The sequence below is a fragment of the Gallinula chloropus genome (genome assembly GCF_964237585.1).
Source record: "Gallinula chloropus genome assembly, chromosome: 12".
Taxonomy (NCBI): domain Eukaryota; kingdom Metazoa; phylum Chordata; class Aves; order Gruiformes; family Rallidae; genus Gallinula; species Gallinula chloropus.
The window spans coordinates 17327135-17352827 of NC_140097.1; the positions used below are offsets into that span (position 1 = coordinate 17327135).

The 25693-nt window shown below is 44.8% G+C and overlaps 1 protein-coding gene across 1 annotated transcript; it reads left to right on the plus strand.

The window, feature by feature from the left end:
• Nucleotides 1–591: 591 nt before the first annotated feature.
• Nucleotides 592–21314, plus strand: ACAD9 (acyl-CoA dehydrogenase family member 9). Its single transcript, XM_084269396.1, has 18 exons — nucleotides 592–742; nucleotides 2154–2247; nucleotides 4526–4627; nucleotides 5953–6059; nucleotides 7411–7511; nucleotides 9922–10000; nucleotides 10762–10936; nucleotides 11288–11361; nucleotides 11628–11703; nucleotides 12339–12409; nucleotides 12728–12847; nucleotides 13680–13808; nucleotides 15963–16042; nucleotides 16617–16743; nucleotides 17261–17338; nucleotides 18093–18221; nucleotides 19171–19243; nucleotides 21023–21314. Exons 1-18 carry the CDS (start codon nucleotides 596–598, stop codon nucleotides 21121–21123), a joined length of 1863 nt encoding a protein of 620 aa, XP_084125522.1. The 5' UTR covers nucleotides 592–595; the 3' UTR covers nucleotides 21124–21314.
• The last annotated feature ends 4379 nt before the right edge of the window (nucleotides 21315–25693 follow it).

Consider the following 25693-nt stretch of genomic DNA (forward strand, 5'->3'; position numbering starts at 1 on the left):
CTTTAGTCTTTGGAGCTTAGGCATTGATGGAAATGGCCCCACCAGCAAAGGCCCGACTGCTCAGGTGAGGGCTTCTGACGTCAGCTTCTGACGTGACTACCATCACCTCGGTGTGGAGTTCAGCACATAACCCGACCTGAGCTGGGGCTGGAGCACTCCCCTCATCCCCGGGGGTGGACCTGTGCTCCCGGTCTGTGCCGATGCCTTTTGAGTTGGTTCTGGAAGGTGATTCAGCCATGCTGCCTGCTCCACCAGCCTCCTGTTAGGCCACCCACTTCCAGACCCGTTTTCTGTTGCTACCCTTACGTGATCTCCAGGCCCGCAGCCTGAGGAGGCGGCCGAGGGCCCTGCGGTACCGGGCCCTGAGCCGAGGGCCCCAGCAGCCCGCACTTCCCCACGGGCTGGCGCTGGCGCCGCCCAGGGGCGGGGCGCGCCGAGGCCCCCGGCGGGCGGGGCCCGCCTGTCCCTGCGCGTGCCGCTCCCCTTCGCCCCGCGGCGGCTGGCGGGAGAAGGCGCGCGGTCGTCACGCGGTCACGTGCCCTGGTGCTCGCGCCGCCGTCAGAGCAGCGCGCGGAAGGCAGGCGATAAGGCGGCCATGAGCGGGCTGGTGCTGCGCGCCCTGCGCGCCGCTCGCGCCCTCCCCGTCCCCACCGCCCTCCCGCTCCCCGCCGTCCGAGGCCTGCGCACGGCTGCGCCGCGCCCCGCCTTCGCCAAGGAGCTCTTCCTGGGGACGCTGCGGAAGGTGAGCGGGACGCTGCGGGGTCGCGGCTGTGGGGGCACTCGAGCGGGTCCCCATCCCGCGGAGAATAGGGCCTCGGCGGGCTGTGGAGGCGCCGCGGAGCGTGCCCGGCGCTGCGGGGTGGGGGCGGGGGGCCGGGCCTCTTTCCTCGACGATGGCGCGACGTGGATCCGCGCTTTGGCCTTGTCCCCGCCGCCCTGCCCGGCCGTAGCGAGCGGAGGAGCGGTGCTGATGGCGGCTCGGCCTCGGGCCTGCCTGCGCTCAGGCGGCTCACCTGGGCTCGGCTGTAGCCGGTTAAGTAGATGGAGCCGCTTGCACCTGCACGCGCGAGTGCTGAGGCAACCCTGGCTCGCGGCCGCCTGTTCCCGCGCAGCCCCAGGTGTCTGCTGGGCTCTGGGAGCGGGAAGCCGCGTCTCAGAGCTCGCGGCTTACGCGGAGATGCTGCTGGGCAGGGAAGGTGCAGAGTTGACTGACGCTGTACTCAGGCAGCGAGGCTGTGCTCAGGCAGTACTTGCCAAGCCCGGGTTTGGGGCGTGCATTTATCCCAGGCGGCATGTAAGTAAACAGAAGGAAGGGATGGCTGAAATCCTCTGAAGTGAAAAGTCTCCCGCACGGGGTGTGAAGTGTGGGGCGGTCAGTCAGGCTTCGCCATGTTAAACCCTCTGTACGTGTGCCTCTTGTGTGAGTTCTCTCAGAACTTCAATGCAGCAGCTTTCTGACCGAGCTCAGCGTTTGCCAGATCCTGAGATTTTGTAGCTGGAGTGATTCTTCAGGCTGTTTTGAACAGTTTTGTTTGCACAGCGGTACGCTTATCTACTTAATTGGGGACAGACAGTACTAATTGGGACTGCGCATCTCACGTAGTCTTTCGCTTATTGTGCTAGTTGCTTGGACTCTTATTTATTCAGTCCCATCAGGTCACACTGCTTGCAGTTTATGACCAAAATACCAGGGTGATGATAAGGAGCAGTGTCACACACTAACCTTTGTACTGGTGACTTTAACAGGTGGAACATGTCCTGTGTTTCCAAGGGGCAGCGTTTACACACTGAGCTTTGAAAACACTGCAAAACGAAATTTATTCTGATACAAATTTAACTCCTTTTTTTTTTTTCTTTTTAATAATCCCAGAATGGGATTACATTGACAAAATTTGTGGTTGGTGAAGGATTTTTGCATATTCGTAGTTCTTAAAATCTGTTTCTCTCAAATGTTTCTGTTTTTCAGGTTAAAAACCTTATGATTTGGTTTTGGTCTGTAGCCAAGTTGAGTCCTGTTTGTGAATGTTTTCCACAATTTTTTATTTTTCACTTTTTTTTAAAAAGTCTAGTATTTGAAAGGTATATGGAGTATTTCAGTTGCATGATGCATGCTTTAAAAAAAAAAATTAAATAGAATTTTCCTCTTATTTTAGGAAGAAGTTTTTCCTTATCCAGAAATTAGCAATGAAGAACTATCAGAGATCAACCAGTTTGTAGGACCTATAGAAAAATTCTTCAGTGAAGAAGGTATAGTCATTTGTTCCTTATTTGTGGAAGTCATTTGGTGATTACAGTGATTTAACTGTAGTAATGGAATGAGATTGTTATGCTTTAAATACTTGAGTTATCTTATGCATTTATTGCCAGTCATAAAATGCTGCTGATTCTATTGGCATGTTAATTTATGGCTTTTTTTATGTGGAGTCTTTGGAAGCTAATGAGAATAAGTAAGTCTTTAAAACAGAAAAAAATAATAATAGGGAAAAAAATCCAGGAAGTAAAAGAATTATGTAGAGGTAGGACTTGAAATTGGTTTTAGCTTGGTTGGATAATGCCATTTCCTGCTTCACAGATTGTGATTTTTTTTTTCCTGAAACTTTTTAACTGTCCTAGGGTACTAAAAACTGGGTCTAGCAGAATTCAGCAGAGATGTTCATAAAGGATGACTCTTAAGAAGCAAATCTCGTTGGGAAAAGGTGTATTAGCCACATGCATTCCTGATAGGGTTGCAGGGTGTTTCTCCTATTACTGCTGCAATAGATAAGCAAATTCTAGGATGATTGTAGAAAACTGTTTTTGCAGACAGCAATTTTGGAGACAGTTAAACAGCATCATCTCAGGTTTCCCACTGACAAAGGTAGCAGGGCTAGATTGCCAAGCACTGCAAGAGTCTGAAGAAGCCTGTGTTTGTCAATTCATGAGATCCAGATTATTTTAACAATAAAACTAACAGTACATTAAGAATTTATGCAGATTGCATTTTTAAATTCCTTGTTCTGTTGGGGAACATCATTTATTGAGTAAAAAACCTTCATATATAAGGGAGGAATACAAATGTCATATTATAGAATGTGCAGGTGGAAATTGCTCGTCTTTGAACTCACAAGCTATTCCTGTTCAGCTACTCAGGGTAGTTTATAGGTGTAGTAAAAATATGGCAGGAGAACAGCCTTAAACAGTTAGAAACTTGATATGATTGGCACTGGGTTAGGAGATTGACCTCAGCGGAGTCATTGTGAACAGTGTCCAGACACAGACAGAAGGTCTGTGTGGATGTGATGAGGAAGAAGCAAAAAGCCACCTTCCTCTCCCCAGAACAGCAGAAGGCATACCACACACATGCATGACGTGCTGTGGAGCTAGATAACTAGTGTGGGGAATTAAAAGTATTTTCTAAAATAAGTTCTCTTTCTGAATAATTCCTCTCAGAAAAGCACGAGAATGTTTTGTTGCCTCCCCCTATTATATTTCACATAAAAGTCACAGCATCACTTCAGTTTCTTTAGGATATTGTGGAGTTACCTCACTTTGTGTTCTTTTAGGAAAGATGGCTTGTGTTCCCCTTGCTGCAGCTTACAGCCTTCCTGAGCTGCTTAATACGATTCTTGTCTATTTGCACTGTCACAGTACAGAACAGCTCTTGTAATCCCCCAAGAATGTGAGTAACTCAAGAACAGGATTTTTGAAATGAACCCGTTCATAGAGGTTTTTTGTTTGGTTGGGTTTTTTTTTAATATCATGACCTAGACATAGTTCTGATAGAAAATCCTGGAAATACTTCCTTATTCCAGTCATGAAATCTGCTAACATGCATCAGCACAATCTGTACACATAGATATAAGAAAATGAAATAAAAATTAGATTTTTTTTTCCCACTTCCAAGCCCTTTCCTGGCTATGTTGTGACTTTACAGACACATTTGGTATTCTTGGGACCTTCCAGCTGGTTCTGTATTTTGACTTTGGTGGTGTAATAAATGCAGCTGTGGGACTGGAGTGTTGCTTTCAGGAGAGAGAACCAAGACCTCCTGCTGCCACGTTTAGGACTTGTCTCTGTGACTGTGCTCTTTCACTTTGCAGGGAGGAGGAGGGGTTGGGGTGTCAGGCAGCAGCAAGCAGCCCTCCAGGCCAGTGCAGCATTAGTCCTGCAGAAGGCAGGTCAGGGTTTGAGACTTCTCCAGCCTCGAGGTCAAACAGGGTGGCCAGCAAGGTCAGACTGAAGCTAGGAAATGTAACTCTTGGCAGGTAGGGAGGAGAAGTATGTCTGAATCTGGTGTGGCAAGCTCTGTGTCTGGTCTTAAAGTGCTTCAGGAGACCAGAGGAAAACTGCAGCAGGAGGGGTGTGATGCTCCAGCAGCTCCTTTTGTGTAAGTTATTTCAGTTCTTCAGGCCTGGCCTTTTTAGACCTACAAGATAGCTCATAGCACACAGTGACCTTGGCTCTGGTTTGACAATACTGCAGTCTCAGAGACTTCTTCTGCACCAAGAAACACAGTGTTGAATTACAAAACCTTCTGTATTTGTAGTGGACTCCAAGAAGATTGATCAAGATGCAAAAATCCCACCTGAAACTCTGAAAGGACTGAAGGACTTGGGTCTCTTTGGCATGCAGATTCCAGAGGAATATGGTGAGTAAATGGTCACAAAAGGATAACCCACTAGTCTATGTTAAGTACTGCATTTTGGGGTCTTGCAAAATGTGTCTGTACTATTCCACATGTAGTTATTTGACTTGGACAGCTAAATTAGGAGCTGAGGCTTCCTCCCCAGCTAATGAAGAGATGTGGGCACGCAGAGTGTCTGCTGGCTGTGTGGGGAGCTCTGCATACAAGTACTGGCGCCTGGGTGAGGTAACTAATTTTAGGTTGCGTGAATTCCTCTTGGCATAGCATTTTCCTTTTTGTTCTTTTTTTGGATGCAGCAGAGTAGCATGACACTCTGTGGTACTTGCAGTTCTTGCTGGTGGTACCTGAAGCAATACTGTGTCCAAACTGCAGTGTCTCTCATGGAACTGATCCATCAAAGCTGTCACTTGTCACTGGCAGGTAGAAATGTGGCCTTACAGAAGTGTAAAAGCATCATGTCTGTTCACTGAGAGCACAGCTTCCTTACAGAACCTTTCCCATTCAATACTGAACAAAAAGTTACATCATTATAGTGCCAGTTGAGATCAGAGACATTAGTTGCTCAGTGGAATAACCTTTGAATTTGCAAAGGAATTATTAAAAAATTATCATCTTATTCTTATGCATGAAATAAAAACTGGGATTGAAACTAATACTTTACATGAAATTTATAAAGAAATGAGATCCTTGCTTCATTTATTGTTTATTATAAAAGAAAGTGACTTTAAAGAGAACAACTTGGAGGAAGACAAAATTGACCATATGCAGAAGATAGTTTCAGTGGGGAAGATGCCTGATATTTGAAGAGAATAGTGTGAAACAATATTTTTTCCAGTTACTGCAATAACACCATGTAAAGCTGGAGGCATACTTCAGTATTTAGTTGATGTTAAAGTAATACCCTATTGTTTGTAGCACTTCTTGTTACATGTTTTTTGTTTGTTCCATTAGGGCAAGTAACTGGTATTGCTGTGGTGCTGCCCTGATTTCGATTCTTTAAAGCATTTTTATACAACTCATTAAAGTTTATTGGACAACTTGCAGGTGTTGTAACATGATACATGATCTCTGATGAATAATGCTTTTGAAATGCATTAGAAATTGTATTAAATATTTTTCATGGGAATTCAGAACTAGGCAGGGTGATGTGAGAGTGAGATAGTGTAATTTTATATCCAGTCCATACTGAGGAGCTCTCCAGTTCAGAGTGTTACATTCTTGGTGTTTCTTTACTTGAAAGGGGATATTTTTGGGGAGGGGTGGGGGGAATGTGAGACAAGTTAAATTGTAAGGTATCTACTTCAAATAAAACTTGGTGTTTGTTCCAGGTGGTCTTGGTCTATCGAACACCATGTATGCGCGTTTGGGGGAAATCACTTCTTTAGATGGCTCGATTGCAGTCACTTTGGCAGCTCATCAAGCTATTGGGCTTAAGGTAATGCTCTTTGTTGTCAAGCAGTTCTGCACAACTTGCAGAGAAAAGCTTGTTTCATTGCTGAGTGTGGGTGCAAGGAATCAGAATTGCAGGTGAAGCGTGAATTGGGTGGAGTGTGGTGAGGTGCCGGGGGTTGGTCATGTTCCCAGCTCCCTCTGCCAGTGGCTTAGTGTGAGGCTTCCATGCATGATAAAAGGTGAGTATGAGGAATGCAAGAAAATTATTAGTCCAGGAAACATTGAAATCATTCCTCGAAAAAATACCTTAAATTATCCCAGATTTTTAAACTTGGGCAAACTTGCTAAAAGTTGGTAGAGTAAATATTGAAATAAGTAAAATATCAGTGGGGCTAAAATTATGGGGAGGTGGGACAGCTGTGCAGACAGTTCAAAAGGGAGCAACTTTTCCTGGCTGAATGAGGCTGCATATTGCGGGCCTTAGAGAAGAAAATTTGCCCAGGACCAAGCAAACATGTGAGTTTTAAACTCATTTTCTGCACAGTGTAACCTTAGGTATCTGCCTTTTAGCAGGGTATAGATGGTAGTAGTCTGAAGCTTGAAATAGCAGTAAGTTCATTCTAGCCAGAAAAAGGTCTTTAGCAGGCAATGCTAACTATAAATACATATTTATTCCTCACTTAAAATTTCACATCTGTAGATCAGGACTGGTGAGCTGAGCTGATTTGTAAAGCAGTCTAACCAGAACTGTAGTGTAAGGCACAAATGCTGTGGGCAGTGGGTCAGTTGGGATTAATCCTACTTTTGTGGAGTGACTCTATCATACCTATTTAACCATAGGTTATTTAGCTTTGTCATGGGTTTTATATTTTGTTTGTCCCTCATTAGAAACTGGCTGTATGGAAAAAATTAATGCAACAATTAAAATAGGTGCACTCTCAAAAAGCCACTGAATGCCTGTGTAATTAAATCACTTGGAACCTGTTAATCATGGGTTCTGCTCTCTGATGAGCAGCTTTGAACATAGTTGCTTTTGAGGTTATTGAACTAAAATTACAGCGCTGGTCATGAAGGTATGACAAATTATAAAGGAAGGGCTAGATCTGCCTTTCAGAGCAACAGAGACGTCTTCACTTGCAGTACAATACAGCAAAACCCACCCTAGAAGGCAGTCTTAATAAGTCATCTCCTATGGCCATTTGAACAACTGTGTGATGAGAACTTTAAGGTGTTTTAATGTCTGATAAATAATAATGTCCATTGTTTATTAAACTGTCCCTTGTTACACCATAAAAACTGGCAAATGAGGCTTTCTGAACTTGGTGAAGCTTGTCAGCCTCATCTCTTTTCACACAGGCTGATGCTGAAAAGTTTCCCGTTAATTCTTTACTCAGGGCATCCTCATTGCTGGCACGGACGAACAGAAGGCCAAGTACCTGCCTAGACTGGCATCTGGGGAGCACATTGCTGCTTTCTGTCTCACTGAGCCTGGAAGGTACTGGTTTTGTAATCGTAAAAGCTTCAGAAAGCACCAAAACTTTGTTACAGTAATTGTTTTGGTTCATATATTAAATCTTTATTATTTGTTGCCGATGTCTTCAGTATACAAGTTATTTTTTAAAGATGTTTTTGATTGTTTTTATAAAGGTACATTCCAAAGCATGTAATTCTTCTTTCCCCTGCTTATGGCAGTCTCTATGAAATCACTTAGTGTTGTTCCCATGCCAAGCATTCATTTCTGGTGTTATGAGGTGAAAGGATACTTTGTGCTGTGTTAGAAATGATGTGCTGTGACTGTTCTAGGATACTTTCAGTTCTTTTTTGAAATCCTAGCAGCCTGTATTGAAGGAGCTACCAAAAATAATAGGACAAAGTTTTGGTCTTTCTGTAGAGCTCTGAATAAGCATCTTTATAGCAGCAACTTCATGGGAAAGAAGTTATATCTATGACATTTATTCATTGACTCCTGCTACTGTTACAAGTTCTGTTAACCCAGAAGAGGTACAGGTTTTTAAAGTATATGGGCAGATGTGTTACTGTATGATTGTAAAGGAAGCTGATTGAGGGGCCAAGACCAGCAGAATGTTTGAATCCTGCTCGTCCATCCAAAGCTCTAGTTTGAAGCTTTCTTCTCTGAGTTCTTGTCTGCTAGAGTGGCTTGCAGGGACCATTTCATGTATTTGCTATTTTCATGTTGCTGTGATTCAGATACCTCTCAGCCATCAGTGATGGTTTTTATTCAAGAGTCCTAAGCTGAGGTTTGACACTCTGAAAGTGATCCCACTTGCAGTTAAATTTGTTAACTCTCTGTGCTAGTTTAGAGTGATCCATGGAAGGGACTTGGTTGTAATACACAGGAAAAAACTAAGGGCTAGCCATGTTCTGAAATTCTTCTAACATCTTTCTTTATCCCAGTATTAATAAAAAAGCTTGTTAGTCTTTGTAACTTCAGTCTTCTAAGAGACTGTAGTTCTAGTGCACAGAAGCAATTATGTTTGGAACTGAACTGTAGCAATCTAAGGCTGTTAAAATAGCAGCTGGGATCTGGCTGTTCAGAGAGCAGGGCAGCCACCTGCAGCTAAGCCTGGGCCGGGCCCTTGTTCCTGGGGGAGATGGCGTGTTGCTTGTCACGTTATAGATGAAGGAGGTGACTGGAGAATCTGATCACAGAATGTCACCTTCTGATCGCTTTGTAATTCACCTGCTTGTTTTGCTCCTGCAGAAGGCAGGTGATGTGCCTCAGTGCTCGCTGGTAGAGACTGGCACAGGGTGGGGGTTTCATTTCTCTTGAGCCTTTTGTCACTGAGGGTGTAAAGGCCGGGTAGGAGTTGTTGAGGAGCAATGTAGACATTTTAAACTTGTGGGTTTGGGTGACAGTTTCATTGTATGGCCCCATAGCTCAGCGTGTAGCTCTCAAATGCTGCGTACGTGGTATTTGGAACGCTCTGGTCAGGTCGTAAGGTTCGTAACAGACATGTTCACCAGCAGAAATGTCTCCTCAGGTAACTTTAGTAGATTTCTTCGCTGTTGAATCTAGAAATTATACATTTTAGTTTTTAAATAACAAATGACTGTTTATTCCTGGGGAGGAATAACCATCTGTATCAGTACAGGCTGGGGGATGACCTGCTGGAGAAGAGCTCTGTGGAGAAGGACCTGGGGGTCCTGGTTGATGACAGGTTGGCCATGAGCCAGCAGTGTGTACTGGTGGCTAAGAGGGCCAATGGGATCCTGGGATGCATCAAGAAGAGTGTGGCCAGCAGGTCTAAGGAGGTGATCCTCCCCCTCTACTCTGCCCTGGTCAGGCCCCACCTGGAGTATTGTGTCCAGTTCTGGGCTCCGTGGGATAAAAAAGACAGGGATCTCATGGAGAGAGTCCAAAGAAGGGCTACAAAGATGATTAAGGGCCTGGAGCATCTCCTCTATGAGGAAAGGCTGAGTGAGCTGGGACTGTTCAGTCTTGAGAAGACTAAGGGGGGACCTTATCAATGTTTATAAAGATCTTAAATATGGGATGCAGGGGGAATTGGCCAGCCCGTTTTCAGTGGTCTGTGGAGACAGGACAAGGGGCAATGGCTGCAAATTAGAGAACAGGAAGTTCCGCACCAACATGGGGAAGAACTTTTTCACAGTGAGGGTGAGGGAGCCCTGGGACAGGCTGCCCAGGGGGGGTGGAGTCTCCATCTCTGGAAAGATTCCAGCCCTGTCTGGACGCCGACCTGTGCAATATGAGCTGGGGAGCTGCTTTGGCAGGGGGGTTGGACCCAATGAGCTCTCGAGGTCCCTTCCAACCCCTGTGATTCTGTGAATAAAATTGTAAACATTTCTTTTTAAAGGAAAAGATGCAGTTTTGTTTTTTAAAGCCTTTTTATTTCTTTAAACATTAATAACTTGTTTGCTTTTAGTGGAAGTGATGCTGCGTCCATCCAGACAAGAGCAACCCTCAGTGAAGATGGGAAATACTTCTTACTGAATGGCTCCAAGGTATCCACACACAGACCAGAAATACAGCAGGGTTTTGTTACAACTTTTGAGAAAGCACCATTGTCCTGTGCAGCGTTGCAGTCTGTGGGCAATGCTAAGTGAGAGGCTGGCCTGGCAGCTGCATCTCAGGATTGAGGTTTCCAGGCCAGCAAAGAGCAACCACGTCAGGAAGATGTGTTTGTTTCAGGCCAAAGGCACACACTGGTCAGGGAATAACCTTCACAAAAGAGATGAGAGAGATGGAAAGCCCCTCCTTATGCTCCTTCTCTGTCACCAGCTCATGGTGTTCAGCTTCAGGGAAGGGTGGGTTGGTTAGCTAGCTAGTTGGTTAATTAGCCCCTCCAGGACAACATATGCAAAAAGAAACGACGTTTTCCCATCTGCATGCCAGACTTGGTGGTTTTCTTTCAAGAATAAAATTATTTTGGGCAAAGTGATTCTACCCTCTGTATCACCCTTGTATCACTCACATGCCGTAAGTGGCAAGATACACAAACTTGTGTGTATCACAGATTTTAATTTAAATCTTTATTGCAACCTACTTTTACAGTTCCTCTAGACTTATGATTCTTGATCAACTTTCCTTGGAAACATTTTCACAGGAGGCAGAACTCGTAGCAGGACACTCACTAGAACTTAAGGGAAGAAGCAGGAATTTTTCACCGCTCTGTTCTTTGCTAATTATTATGAAACACTGAAGAGGAGTGTCACAAAGTCAGGACAAAATATATTTGTTACACATCTTTCCTCTCTCAAAACAGGTTTGGATATCAAACGGTGGCCTTGCTAGTATTTTCACAGTATTTGCTAGGACAGAGGTTGTTGATAAGGATGGACAGCTAAAAGATAAAATCACTGCCTTCATCGTAGAGCGGGATTTTGGTGGAGTCACGCATGGGAAGCCTGAGGATAAGTTAGGCATTCGAGGATCCAATAGTAAGAATCACTTTACATTGCTAATAGAAAATGTTTTAATGTTTTATCTTGTTTAGATAATATGAATTGAGAGGCAAATCAGTTTCCCATAGAACACTGTAAGATTCATGTTTCTTTACCTAACTTTTCCTGAGTGTAATATATTTAATTAAATTTTGAGTATTTCACATCAGTAATTGATGTTAGCTACACTCTTTGCCAAATTCTAACTTCTTTGGCTAAGTGTGTGTAATTCTGTCAAGCAGTGCATTAGGAAACTTTACTTCTTGTTGCAAAAAGACTAAATTATGTTTCTGAGTGTCCTCTAAATATTTCTAGATAATAATTCAACTGCTGTTAACTGTGTTTCAGCCTGTGAAGTACATTTTGAAAACACAAAAGTGCCTATTGAGAATGTAATTGGAGAAGTAGGAGGGGGATTTAAGGTAAGCAGTGAGGATAACCAGTAATGATTTATAAAAGCCCAGAGGAGACCTGGAGGTCACCGGAAGTGCCCAGTTCTGAAGCAGCATGGCTGGGATGCTGAATGCCACGCTGACCAGCATGAGGGCGGGTGGCGCAGGGTGGGAGGTGTGTTCCAGGGACAGTGAAATCCAGGAGAGCAGTTCGGTGTGAAGCAGGGTGGTGCTGGGCCTGGTGGCCTCAGGAGAAGTTCTGCAGTTTGCCTGAAACTCATTCCTTTTCTTCACAGGTCGCCATGAATATCCTGAACAGTGGAAGGTTTAGCATGGGCAGTGCATCTGCTGGGATGATTAAGAAATTGATAGGTGGGTGCATTAGCTGTTCTGTTTGCTGGATGCTGTGCAAATAACACATCTCTATCATGACAGCATTGCTGTGTTGCCAGTCAAAACATGCTTTGACGTTTTTAGAACATTAAAATACTTTAATTTCAAATTTTTGTTAAAAGCCTATTACAGTGCTTTAACACTGAAGGGTTTTTCCACTTCATACAGAGGCAAGTTACTGCCTCTGACGAATTTTTCTGAGGTACAGTGTTCCTGCTCAGAGAACAGCCTATATGCTCTAGCTTTTAGGAAGTACAGTCTCCTGTAAAATCTCCCACTTGAATAACTGGTTCAAAGCTTATGCACAGTAATAAGTAACAAAAAGTGTTTTTACCAATAGATACCCCAAATAGTAGCAGAAATCCCTCTGAAGTACTTGATTACACAAACTAAAACCTGCTGTCTCTGAGTCCAGGCTCGCACCTTGGATTCTTGTTAGGAAGCCATTGGCTCACCATTCCTAGACTAACACCGGGGTTTTGAGGGTGCTGGTCCCAAAGCACAGCAGCACAGGGTTACTGCCTGGGGCTGAACCAGACAGGCGCTCTCAGCAGGGAGGGTTGGCACAGTTCTGCTCTGTTGAGATGTGTTTTTACTTTGTTTCTTTTTTAAAGAAATGACAGCGGAGTATGCCTGTACCAGGAAGCAGTTTAATAAGAAACTGAGTGAATTTGGATTAATTCAGGTAATGAAGCATGAAAAATCTCAATCTCTGCTTTGTATTGCTTAAGTGCAAGGACACAGATTGTGTTGGGGCTCTTCTGGCTGTACTCTATTAAATTTGTGTAAATGTAACGCAGACGGCTGTGCGCTCGTCTTGTAAATGTCTGGACTGATCAGCGTAATAAATGAAGATAGGTCTTTCTAGAGTGTCTGGTATTGTTTGCAGTACTTTGTTACTATTTGGTAATATGTTAAACAAAAACTGCTCTTAAGTTTCAGGCTTGGCTGCGGGATTTTGCATCTGAACTACTGTGTGATTCCTCACATTACTATTTGACAGGAGAAGTTTTGTTTTATGGCTGTGAAAGCATATGTAATGGAGAGTATGGCTTACCTCACTGCAGGAATGATGGACAGGCCAGGGTTTCCAGACTGCTCCGTGGAGGCTGCCATGGTCAAGGTAATTAATTTTACTGAAAGACTTTGCTTGTGGCTTTAAGCTACTACAGACTAATGCCTCTCCTGTTTTCAGTCCGCGTTCCAGACTGGTAAAGGGGCTGAGGTATTTAGACCTGTGATACAAACCCTCAGCTAGATGGGGAAAAATAGACATCGGTGATTTCTGTGTATCCCACGTACCACAGATTGCCTCAGATTCAGGCTTTCGTCACAATGTGAAATAAGAACTGCACACAAGAGGTGTGGAATGTCCTGGTCCTCTTGAACTCTCTTTTATGTGGCCTTTTTTTACACACATAAAAGACACTCAGTTGTATTTCCAGCTGCAGGCCTGGCTGAGCTGCTTTTGTCCTGGCGCAGACGCAGGATTGGTTGCAAAATACAGACTGAGGAAGAGTCAGGCCCTCTCTACCGGAGCATCACTGCTTGTGCAGTTTCTGCCACACAGAGCCAGAGAAGAGAGGAGAACTCGGAGGCTTTCAGCCCCCACTGATGGGCCCTTACAGTGTGGTCAGTTCCAAACAGCTTCACGGGCTCCAGCCAACCAGCTACAGCTGTTCTCATGGTTCAGGCTTTTGCTCTCCCCAGAGTATTTCCTTAGAGAGACCTGTTCATGTATTTAAGCTTGACCAAAGTATTCAGAGCGTGTGTGTGTGTGTGTGTGTGTGTGTGTGTGTGTACACCCATGAGGTACTGTTTCAGGAAAGCAGGACAAGTCTCACAGCAGAACAGAATATTACAGCAATGTCAGGTAGCTGTAACTGCAGTGATTTGCCCTGCATTCATTATTCATTCTTCATTCACATGGTGATTAAAATACTCTTCAACGGTAGGTGTTCAGTTCTGAAGGCGCATGGACTTGCGTGAGTGAAGCGCTGCAGATTCTTGGTGGCCTTGGCTATATGAAAGATTACCCCTACGAACGCTACCTCCGAGATACCAGGATACTTCTCATTTTTGAGGCAAGTATCAGTGTACTGGCTTTTGTGTACTTGGCTTTCTGAAAGCCAAGTGCTCAGCTCACACACCTTCATTCACTCGCTTGCAAAGCCTGTGAGGGAACCAGACTGCAGGTTTAATCATGTTTTCTTTGGAGATGCTGCCAGTACTTCCCTATAATAAAATATGCTGGCTTTTATAGCCACTGCAGACTGGCAGTGTGTAGATGGGGGTGTGTATCTGTGTATCTATACGTGCACACACGCTCATAGTGTATATCTCATTTCCTAAACATTAAGAAACTTTGTTGATGCTTCTAACAAAACATGCAGCTGCATGAGAAGAGCAGTCCCAAGTTCATGGTTGGGTTTTATTGTGTTTTGAACAGACTAAAGGATCCTAAATTAGTCTAAAAGCCTAACACTACTTTAGCAGACAAAAGTAACTCCTCAGTTTATGGGCAGTGAGTAGTTGTAATTGCACACACTGTCTCAGGAGCAGCTCAGTACTGTGTCTGCCTAAGCGAGAGCCTCGTGGAAGTTGGCCATCTTCCTCTGTAGCAGTGTCCTGTGAAACCTTTTACTGCTCTTATTCTCCTGTGCCTGGTAAGATGTATGGGCAACGTTTTAATTTTTAAATAGGTTTTTCTTATAGAATTTGGGTCGGGGTAAGATGCTTTGTTGGTGCCTGGACTTGAGTAACCTTTCCTCTTGTGTGCTTCTCACACATGAAGTAGGGAAACTCACACAAGGTTTATTTAGAAGTTTATTAATGTATTGGTGTGTATGTTAAAAAAAAAAACAACACAACATTGGCTGTGAGATTTACTCTGATTCCAAGCTGGATCATCAGTGCCCGGCTAATCATCTGTAGGTCTGAGTCAGACTTGCAGACTTGATTTTTCTTGGTGGACGATTTAGAAATGATCATTTACCTCCTGGGGTCAGGACAGCAAAGATCTCAGCTGCAAATTAATGCCAGCAGGAATTTTCAAGCTGCAACTCAGTGCCTGGCAGGCACCTAGCTGCTCTAGCAAACGCCTGCAAACATCAGGCCATTAGAATTCCTGCTACTCAGCTGGGTTTTCTCACGGAAGGTCCCAGCAGTTATAAGAAGTTCCTCTCCTGCTGGGCCCAGAGGTTGTGCTTACCTTGTTGTCCTCACCAGACAGGATACGTGCAGTTTGTGCAGGGCCCGTTTCTGGTGTGCAGGACACGCAGCGGGTAGGGGGGCTGTGTGCCGCCTCACCTCCCCAGGGCACCTGATCCATCTCTGTCACAGGTCTTGTTTGAATGTAGCTCCCTCGGCCTGGTGCTGGGCCAGAGCTCAGGGTGCTCTCCATCCTCACCAGCCCTCTCTTGTCACCCTGAGTCTTCAGCCAGGAGCAGACCAGCCCCAGAACAGAGCCCCGGCACCGAGCTGTATAGGCCCAGCCTGGTTTCTTGGTCTGCATTTGCTCTCCCCACAGACACACTGAGCCGCTTTCCAGCTCTTTCAGTGTTCCTTCCCTGGCACAGCGCAGAGCTTACAGTGCCTTCCCAATGCTTTTAGCCTCATTTCTTTTTCACTAGGATGTGTTATGTATGTTCAGAAATGAGAAGCTCAGCTTCTTCACAGCCAAATGAAATCATAATCTGTAACTGAGATAAAGCAAAAGAAAGCAAACCTTTAAGGTCGGATGGATGAAGCTCAATCTTTCAGTCTAGAAGAGCAGAAAGGGAAGCCTGGCACCATAGACCTACTTGGAAAACTTTCATTAATAATGTAATGGTTAACTAGACTTAAACCAAAAAATTAGACTTTAAAGCACAATTAGTTGGGAGTTGTCATTGCTGCTTGCTTCCAGCATTGCTGACCCTCTGCAGCCACATGTCCTCTCCCTCCCCAGCCTGTTACCACTCCAGGCAGATGCCTGGGAGTGCAGTTTCTGGCACAGGGGTCTTTTCATGATCATCTTTTGTCTTGCATCAAGCTCTCAAAGGAATTTTATCCTATGAGTCGAGATGCATTTTAGAATGGCTCAAAGAAAAGCACAGCAGAAGTTACTTAGACATCAAAAGCAGGTTTAGGGAGAAAAATGTATACAAATTATTAGCACAGCATATCTGGGGTTTCTGAGTGCTGAAGATGCTCGGTAGTTGATACTGACTCCACTTCATACTGTGTTTTTTTTACAGGGAACAAATGAAATTCTGCGAATGTATATTGCCTTGACGGGTATGCAATATGCAGGCAAAATCTTAACTGACAAAATTAAGTATGTTCTTATTTATTGCTAATAGTTTTTAATATACTAAACTGAATCTGATAACTGTTTAGATAAGAGGGGAAACTGTAGGGAAAAGAAGTGTGGTACTTTATCAATGTATTATCTGCCTAAAAGGTAGTTAGTTCAATGTTATAGGGGTTGCTTCCCTCCCCCCCACCCCCTCTCTTTTTAATTGGGTGATTTATAGATTTAGGAATCTGGGCCTTACTGTATTTTATGTTATAATTCCAGCTTGTGTAAAATTCTTTCTTGCAAGACCTGTAATTAAATTTTTATAACTGAAGATTTCATAATAGCATTTTATAGCTAAGGCAGCTGTAAGGTGCTTGGTGCAGATGTACGTTGTAGTGCACCTACTGAGGACAGGTACTGGTCTCTGGCCTTGTATTTTTGAGAGGAACTGCATGTGCACCATGCTGAGTACTTGTCAGGCCACAGAATTGCTCTTGGGACTTCATGGCAAAATGGATCAGAAGACAGCAGCAGGTGCTTTGCTAAAGCGGTTAGAGTGTCAGCTGCTTCCATGCTGCAGGCCCCCACCACCTTTCTCTAACCCTTTTAGAGAAATCAAGAAAGGAAACGTGGGCGTGGCGCTGGGCGAGTTTCTGAACCAGTTACGGGACATGATGGGCAGAAAAGTGGATTATGGGCTGGTCGGCGATCGCGGCGTGGTGCATCCCAGCCTGGAGGTAAGGGGAAGGGGACATGGGGATCTCTGGTCAGAGCCACACACTGATCTGTCATGCTCGAGCCCCGTCACTGCCTGTCACAGCTTTTGGTGATGCAAACCAAGGTGTGTGCGCAGGAACAGTGAGGTTTACAAGTTAGAGCAGGTGTTTGTGCCACACAGGGGGCAGGGACTCGGTTACAGGGATTGTAAGGGTACGTAGCAAGGTAAAAGAAGGGCAGCTCGAAGTCTGTATGTATATCAAATCCAGGGGTTTATCCATCTGGGTAATTTACGTAACTTGAGCAGAAAGGCTCTTGTAAGGCCTGTTGCTGCCCTTTATAATTTTACTGATAACACACTTTTAGGTAAGAATTTCTGTGAACTATACATACATACTTCCTTAGGCACATGGTGGGGTTTTTCTTGGGGCTGGACTGGGGGCCCAGGCCAGCACTGGCAGAGCAACTCTTTTCTGGTGCAGAATGCCGTGTTTGCCCTTAGAAGACTAAAGTTGTATTTTCTGTTCTATCTCATAGGAAAGTGGCAAGAAACTTGAAGAAAATATTTATTATTTTGGAACTACAGTGAGAGGCCTGCTCAGTAGGTTTGGCAAGGTAACTATTGCTTTTCCTTTGTTACTCACTAGTTTATCCTCAACTGGACTGGTCGTGCTAGAGGCTTGAGTGGACTCTGCCTGGCAAGAGCCAGGACTTCTGTTACACACCACATTTGGTTGCATGTGAGGAAACAGACTGACATTCTGCACACAGGCTAATGGACAGCTTACCTTTAGATAGCCCCAAATCCCAGTGATACCAGTGAATTAGTTGTTTTCGTCTCCCTGTGTAAGCACAGATCCTGCCTGCTGCAGTGATTAGTTTAGGTGCTTGCTGTGAGCTGTCCTTGGAACCCATGTCCCTGCTCCTACCTGAAGAGCAGTACCAGCAGGTTTTGAATTTATCCTGTTCATCCATATTGCAGAGCAAGGAACTCTGGGGTTACACCTTGCAAGGTGGTAGAACTCCAGTTGGGCTGATGTGGGCTGAGAATGTCTGCCAGACTGACCCTGCCACGCTTCACCGTACCAACAGCATTTTACTTTACCTGACACAGCCATTTATCTGCCTGCAGCTGGGAAGACTGTTAAAAGGTGGAATGTAGTTAATCCAAAACTTAATAGTTTAAAGGTAGCTGGCAGTGTTAAAAGGCAGGGTGTAGTTCAGAGCTTTCAGACATAGGGTAGGAATTCCATGTAATATCTTGCCTGTCTGCGCTACGGAAATGTGACCCTAAATACACAGTATGGAAAAAATGTTTGGTTAAAGTTTTGAATTGACAAACTGTTAATAACTGTTTTTATTCTCGCAGACAATAGTGGATGAGCAGTTGGTTCTGAAGAGAGTGGCAGACATTGTGATTAATTTATACGCCATGACAGCAGCTATCTCCAGAGCCAGCCGGTCCATCAGTATTGGGCTCCGAAACCACGACCATGAAGTGAGTGTGCTTTACTGTCAGTCATACCCCCTTAATGCCTGCGCTCCCAGGATGATGTAGCTTAACAGGCATCTCTTCCCACCCTGGAATACAGAGGCACTACCCAGCCTTGGCCTTATAGAGCCTGTTTTACCAGGTTCTAACCAGCTATTGCTGCCTCAACCAGCCGGCATTGCACACTCGTGTCTCAGACCTGGCAAAGCCGCAGTGACAAACAGCTCTCATCATGCCTCAGCGTACACTCTGCATTTGTTAAGATTTCCTGTCCACTGACAGTGCACAGGTTGTTTCTAAACTGATTGGTACCACACTGATGGCCTCTCGGGTGCTCTGCCCACACGAGTAGCACACTGTCAATGTATTTAACTTAACACATACAACCTACACGTTTATGAATGAGCTACGAGTGTGCATGTTCTCCTAAACCCACTGACACCAGGCAGTTCCTCCCAAACGATCCATGAAGCCATTAATAACTAGTAACGTGTAACAAGATGAATATTTTGTCAATAAATTTATTGACGGTACAGTGACACACAGGGTGTTGTATAGTAGCTCATTTAATGCTTTTTGGTAACAGCTACATTACAGGACAAGTCAAGTTGCTACAATTAAGTGTTAGATGAACCCAAACTGATTTAACCTTTGTTGTCACTGGCCCTAAGACTTCACATTCTCTGTGTGTATTTATTACCTAAATTACACGCCTGGATCTATCACCCAGAATATCTTCTGGGCAGCGTTGAGCGAAGGGGTCATCCCTGACACGGAGTGGCTGTGGGGGGGAAACAGCAACTAAGCAATGCAGGGAATGTGATTAACTTCCAGGGCTCCATTAGCAAGAAACAAGAAGAGACATTCAGAAATTTAAACGACTGTAGTTTTACTATGTTGGTTTGTTGATGAAATTCATTTACCAGTTAGTAACTAACTGTTACTGTTTTCTCAGGTGCTTCTTACAAATATTTTCTGCACAGAAGCGTATTTCAAGAACAATTACGCCATGGCTCAGTTACAGAAATGTAAGTTCTGTAAGATAAAAGAGTCTTTACGCAGACTCCAGACAGGGGGTAGTTTGATGTAACCAGCAGAATAGTTTTGCTTTGCCTTTAATTAGGAGGAGGGGAGGGACAGAGCTGTTACTAGTTCAGTATAATGAGTCTCTTCATTTAATAGACAAAATGAACTGCAGTGATTTTTTTTTTTTTTTGAAAAAAAGTGTGGGGGGTGAAACATATAATCTCTCAGTAGAAATACTCCCGTAAAGAAAATATTAGAGAACCAAAACTGTCAAATACCACCTTGATAATACTGAGCAGTTAGGCATTTTATTCTGTGAAACGCAGTGTGCAACCATCAGTCTTTTTCAGAAGATAGTGTTAAATTATTTCCTGGCCCTGCAGTGTAGGTCCTTCCTTTGCGTTCTTAAAGCTTTTCTGGAAAACATCTGGAACAGCTGTTGAGAAATAATGCCCTGCAGTGTAGGTCCTTCCTTTGCGTTCTTAAAGCTTTTCTGGAAAACATCTGGAACAGCTGTTGAGAAATAATGCCCTGCAGTGTAGGTCCTTCCTTTGCGTTCTTAAAGCTTTTCTGGAAAACATCTGGAACAGCTGTTGAGAAATAATGCCCTGCAGTGTAGGTCCTTCCTTTGCGTTCTTAAAGCTTTTCTGGAAAACATCTGGAACAGCTGTTGAGAAATAATGCCCTGCAGTGTAGGTCCTTCCTTTGCGTTCTTAAAGCTTTTCTGGAAAACATCTGGAACAGCTGTTGAGAAATAATGCCCTGCAGTGTAGGTCCTTCCTTTGCGTTCTTAAAGCTTTTCTGGAAAACATCTGGAACAGCTGTTGAGAAATAATGCCCTGCAGTGTAGGTCCTTCCTTTGCGTTCTTAAAGCTTTTCTGGAAAACATCTGGAACAGCTGTTGAGAAATAATGCCCTGCAGTGTAGGTCCTTCCTTTGCGTTCTTAAAGCTTTTCTGGAAAACATCTGGAACAGCTGTTGAGAAATAATGCCCTGCAGTGTAGGTCCTTCCTTTGCGTTCTTAAAGCTTTTCTGGAAAACATCTGGAACAGCTGTTGAGAAATAATGCCGTGTAGGTCCTTCCTTTGCGTTCTTAAAGCTTTTCTGGAAAACATCTGGAACAGCTGTTGAGAAATAATGCCCTGCAGTGTAGGTCCTTCCTTTGCGTTCTTAAAGCTTTTCTGGAAAACATCTGGAACAGCTGTTGAGAAATAATGCCGTGTAGGTCCTTCCTTTGCGTTCTTAAAGCTTTTCTGGAAAACATCTGGAACAGCTGTTGAGAAATAATGCCCTGCAGTGTAGGTCCTTCCTTTGCGTTCTTAAAGCTTTTCTGGAAAACATCTGGAACAGCTGTTGAGAAATAATGCAGTGTAGGTCCTTCCTTTGCGTTCTTAAAGCTTTTCTGGAAAACATCTGGAACAGCTGTTGAGAAATAATGCCCTGCAGTGTAGGTCCTTCCTTTGCGTTCTTAAAGCTTTTCTGGAAAACATCTGGAACAGCTGTTGAGAAATAATGCCCTGCAGTGTAGGTCCTTCCTTTGCGTTCTTAAAGCTTTTCTGGAAAACATCTGGAACAGCTGTTGAGAAATAATGCAGTGTAGGTCCTTCCTTTGCGTTCTTAAAGCTTTTCTGGAAAACATCTGGAACAGCTGTTGAGAAATAATGCCCTGCAGTGTAGGTCCTTCCTTTGCGTTCTTAAAGCTTTTCTGGAAAACATCTGGAACAGCTGTTCCAGCGCTTTGGTTAATTCCCCCCTGTAACACCCCTTCTGTTTCTGCGCAGATGCAGATGAAAACCTGGATGACTATATTAAAAAAGCTGCAAAGCAGGTGCTGGAGAAGAGAGCCTATATCTGTTCTCACCCACTGGACAGGACCTTTTGATGCTGCTCTGGCAGCAAATACTGATGAATGTAAAGCAGTGACTGATTTTCTGCATTTCAAGGCTTTGACACCTTAAACTTGACTATTTCATGCATTTACCAAATGTAATTAGCTGAAACTGTGTAAAATAAAACTTCTAAACACAACTTCATATAAAGACGATAAATAAAGACATTTTATTTAGGTCTTCAGTTATATCATTAGATGTATGTTTGTATTTCCCTGGGAGCCAAAGGCAGTTGAGGGTCAGAGGGGAGATGTGTTTTCGCAGGGAAGGGGTGGGTGGGTATCTTAATGCTTCAGTCAGTACTGAAAGCCTTGCAGAGTCAGAAGGATTTTGTTTGGGCAGGACCCCCCCAGAGGTCAGCGGGGCCAACTGCAATCACCTGGCTGAGTGTCCCTAAGGATGGAGGTTGCACCATCTCTTTGTCCCATTGGAACATTTTTTCTTATATTTAATTAGTCTTATGCTCTGCTTTGTTTTTTAAAACCAATCAATAGGGAATTTTATATATAAGCTGTTGGCACCTCTGTTAAAGGAACCTCATGAAAGAGGAGACTTTTCAAACGAGATGACATTCCCCCCACCTTCTTGCTAAGCCCCAGAGGTAATTTAGCTGCCTCTCCCCTGCCCCTGTGAGAACCTTTAGTCCAGTGACACATTTCACATGGCCTTTGGGAACTACTTGCTGGCCAGATTTCCTTAGGAAGGTGATTATTTTGGGCCACAGGTGTGCTATGCATCGCCATTGTTCACCAAGTGCTTTCTGTTCACACCAGGTTACCTGAATTGGGAGTATCTTTCATCCGGCCTATCATTCTAGAGAGGGTCTTCCTGTTATGGGAGGGTGGTGCTGCATCCTCCCGCTCTTGCAGATTGGTCTCCTGTAAGCAAACCATGTTTATAGTAGAGTAACCTGGAATGAAGAAGTGGGCTCTTAGATTAAACTGTATCTCTGTTGCGTGTTTGCTGAACACCACTGACTGCATGGTAACTCACTGCACTGGCCAGTGGGATCACTGCTTTTGTCAGTTGCTGTGACTGTTACTTCAAGCTTGTTGTTCAGCAACACTCAGAGAAGTGGTTTGAATATGGAATTTTGATCAGCGTGTGCCATACCAGTTAAAGACTGGTGTGTGGGCTCTGGCAAGCTTTGCTGACAGCTTAGTAGTTCTGCATCAGCTACTGGAGCAGTTTGTTAGCTCATGCCCTGGTTCCACAGAGGTGCCTTTGGAAGGCATAGGGCAGCTGTGGGGAAAAAGCAGAACTCTGGTTCAACATAGTAAAAACCAGGTTCAACACGGGATCTAATGTTGGCAAGTGGCCACTCGAGCAGGTGAGTCTGACTGACCCTGTCAGGCCTGATTTAGCTCTAGTGTGGGATTCTGAAGGGTCACATTCCTGCAAGAGCTGAGTGATGGCATGACAGTAAAGCAAAGGCCAGAACTCCTCGCCCACAGTAAAGAACAACATACCCATTAACCCACTTTATGGCAGTAATGACACGTTTCCCATGAACACAGACCTGTGCTGGCTGATACAGTTTAAGCAAGTTTAAGTACATGAACCTGCTCCAATTTTCTAGCACTTGAACTGGCAGGGTAAAACTGCCACTCAGGAGCTCAGATTGATGCTGCTGAGATTAGAACTGTGTAAGGGGCTGGAGCATCCCTGCGTGCCCGCATGTGGAAAGCACAAGCTGTGACCAAGGTGGTACTGCACAGGGCCTGGGCCAGTGTTTTCCAGTGGCAAAACTTATTCCTTAATTCTGGAATTTGGACTTGGAGGGAGACCTCCCAATGCCACGTTGCCTCCATAATGTGTTTTTTTCAGATATACCCTATGAATTTACCAACCTATTAATTTATTACTATACTACTAGCAATTTATTATCAGTCAGAATGTCTGTGTGCTCTAATGGCCACACACCACATAAAACGATGTGGAGGCCCCTTTTTTCCCCCCTCCCAATTCCGTTCTCTTACTTGCAGTCTGCACCTTGGAGTTTTTCAACCTTCTCACACTGCGTTGTGCCGGGGAGAACAGCCTTGAAGTTGTGCTGGTCATCAGGCCCTGGTACCAAGCTCTCCCTCCTCTTCCCAGCATCACAGGGCTGCTTGTCCAATGCTGACAGGGCTGGGGCAGGCTGGGACAAGAAAATAGTGTCTGTTGAGGTGCTCAGCCAGCTAAGCTTTTAAAAAAAAAAAAAAAAGTCATCAGTAAGTCCCAGAGTGTTTTCCTTACAGACAAACTACAAGGTGGGAAATGTGCCCAGCTAAAGCACGTTACACAAACCTGTAGGGTCTTATAAGCCTGCACTGAAGATCATTCTTTTTATATTTAGGGGGTTTTTTGTTTGTTTTTAAGCCATTATGTACAAACTTTGTACTAAAAAAAAAACCCAACCAAAACCTTTAAGCTACAAATCACAAACTGCTTCCTTGTGTTAAGCAAAAAAAATCCAAAGTGAAAATCTCAACCAAAGCCAATCCCATAAAGGTGACACTCCACCTTGCAGTGGCCACAGAAATATCCTACAGCCCTCGGGGGTCGGGGTTGCTTGCCCACCAAAGGAGTAGAAATATTTAGCAGAAAATGTCCCAGCAATCAAAGGGCTGTGCTAGCCAGGCCCCAGGAGACCAAATACACTCAGAAGGACAACCTGAAGATGAGCAGTGACACACCAGGTTAGATGAGCTTCCCAGAAGGGTAAGGAAAGCACAGAGTGTGAGACCCAGGCCAGCATTTGTCCCAGGCATGGGAAGCCTGCATGGCTCCATTTGCAAAGAGAAAGAAGTCCCTATTTGCTTTATAGCCAAACCAGTGCTGTTAGGAATAGCAAGGCTGCACCCAGGCAGGGCCAGGCTGGTCCCCTCAGCCACAAAGACAAGGCTTGTGGGTTGCTCCCAGGTCAGGGGAGGGGAGCACAGAGCTGGCCCCACCCCTGAGATGAGCAATGAGGGGTGGGGGGGCTGCTGGAGCACCCCAGGGAAACACCAAGGCATCCCTCTGTTCAGCACAGCCAGCCCTGTACAGAATATAGGCCCTCATATCGCAGAGCTGGGAATCCCAGTCAAGGGATTACACAGTGTATACAGGAGGGAGGGAAAGCTTCAACTCAGCAGCCAGCTCTAAGCAGCCACAGCAGAGATTTTTATTTTAAAAAACAAACAAAAAAAAAAAAACAGGTGAAGGAGGTGGTGTTCATACACAGCTCAGTAGGAAAGGCAATAGCACAAGCCTGAGCAGATAATAGCCAGTAGCAGCACGACCATAGCCTGAGAAGCTGAGGGACTGTAGTCACCAGTCTGAAACACTCTTACATCAAAATAAGCAGAAAATAAATGATGCTGTGATAATGTAACTGCATGGCAGGTGTTACATGTCCATCTTGGTTTGGTCCTGTGCTCCTTCAGCCAGGCATGTCATCCAGCAAGGACACTGGCTGCTGTATTTTTTCTGACAGAGGGAAAAACCCTCTGCTGGCAGAGGACAACAACAAGGACAAAATAGTGGGGGTTTTTCCCTTTTTAAAAAAATCTTTTTTCCAAAGCAGCCCCTTGGAAGTTAATGCACATAACTTCCCCTTTCTCAAGTGGGATCTTTGCAAAGGAGCAGCCAGTTTTGTGAGGTAAGACAGCAATGGCTTCCTAAGGGCTAGAGTTGGAAGCCTTGAAAAATGTGTTCAAGAACTTGGGACATGCGAGGGTTGTGTCTGATCGTCCCCAGTAGATGGTCATCAAGGGCAAGCTGTGCTTTATCTGACAGCCCAGTACAAGTACTCACGCAAGTTGGCAAGGAAGGCCGTGTAGTGGAAGTACAGGGAGCAGCCAAAGCATCCAAGAGGGACAAGTTTGATAGTTTGAACAGCCAAATCAAGACCAGAGGCCAAGCACAGAGGGGTGCCCAGTCCCAGGACCCACAGTGAAACCTGAGGCGGGTGGGCAGCTCGCTGTGCAGTGCCGTTTAGCTCAGGCACTGGTGCTCAGAATAGTACAAATAAAAAAAGGGGGGGGACAGGGGTGGCAGTGAGCTGGCCTCAGAGGTTTAACTCTGCTTTTGTTACCAGCATTCTTGTAGTTCCTGTGTTTGCTTTGCTAGAGCATTTGTAGCCCACCAGGAGCTTCAGTCCCTTTGATGACAATCAGCTTTAAGAGCAGTTCAGGGGCTGGGCCAGGCATTGAGCCCCAAGCACTGGCTCTGCCTCAGCCAACAAAAGAACAGTTAGGTGCAGGCCACCCATACAGCTCTTTATATTAATGAGCACAAATCCTTTCGTCTTGCAAACCCCGGTGTCTGTGGGGGATTTTTTTGCACCAACAGGCTGCAGTGCAAAGCTCAGGAACTCTATACAGCACTATGGTAATCAAGGGAACACACGGGGAGACATTTGGCATCCAGTCTATAGAAGCACCTCGACCCCTACATTTCATTAGGGGACATTACAATTCCTTTTGGAGCCACTAAGCCAGCTGGCCAAAAATTGTTCTTTTCTCACCCACTGCACGGTGACAGGCTAGTTAGTTAATTGAACAGAAATGCTCCCCATTATCTCCAAGCATCAAAGCA

What these genes read in the sequence shown, in the direction of transcription:
- ACAD9 (XM_084269396.1), top strand. Translation starts at nt 596, where the DNA reads ATGAGCGGGCTGGTGCTGCGCGCCCTGCGCGCCGCTCGCGCCCTCCCC. An exon ending in ATCAAGCTATTGGGCTTAAG is followed by an intron (nt 6,060 to 7,410) that starts GTAATGCTCTTT and finishes TTCTTTACTCAG; the next exon opens with GGCATCCTCATTGCTGGCAC. An exon ending in AGGCATTCGAGGATCCAATA is followed by an intron (nt 10,937 to 11,287) that starts GTAAGAATCACT and finishes ACTGTGTTTCAG; the next exon opens with CCTGTGAAGTACATTTTGAA.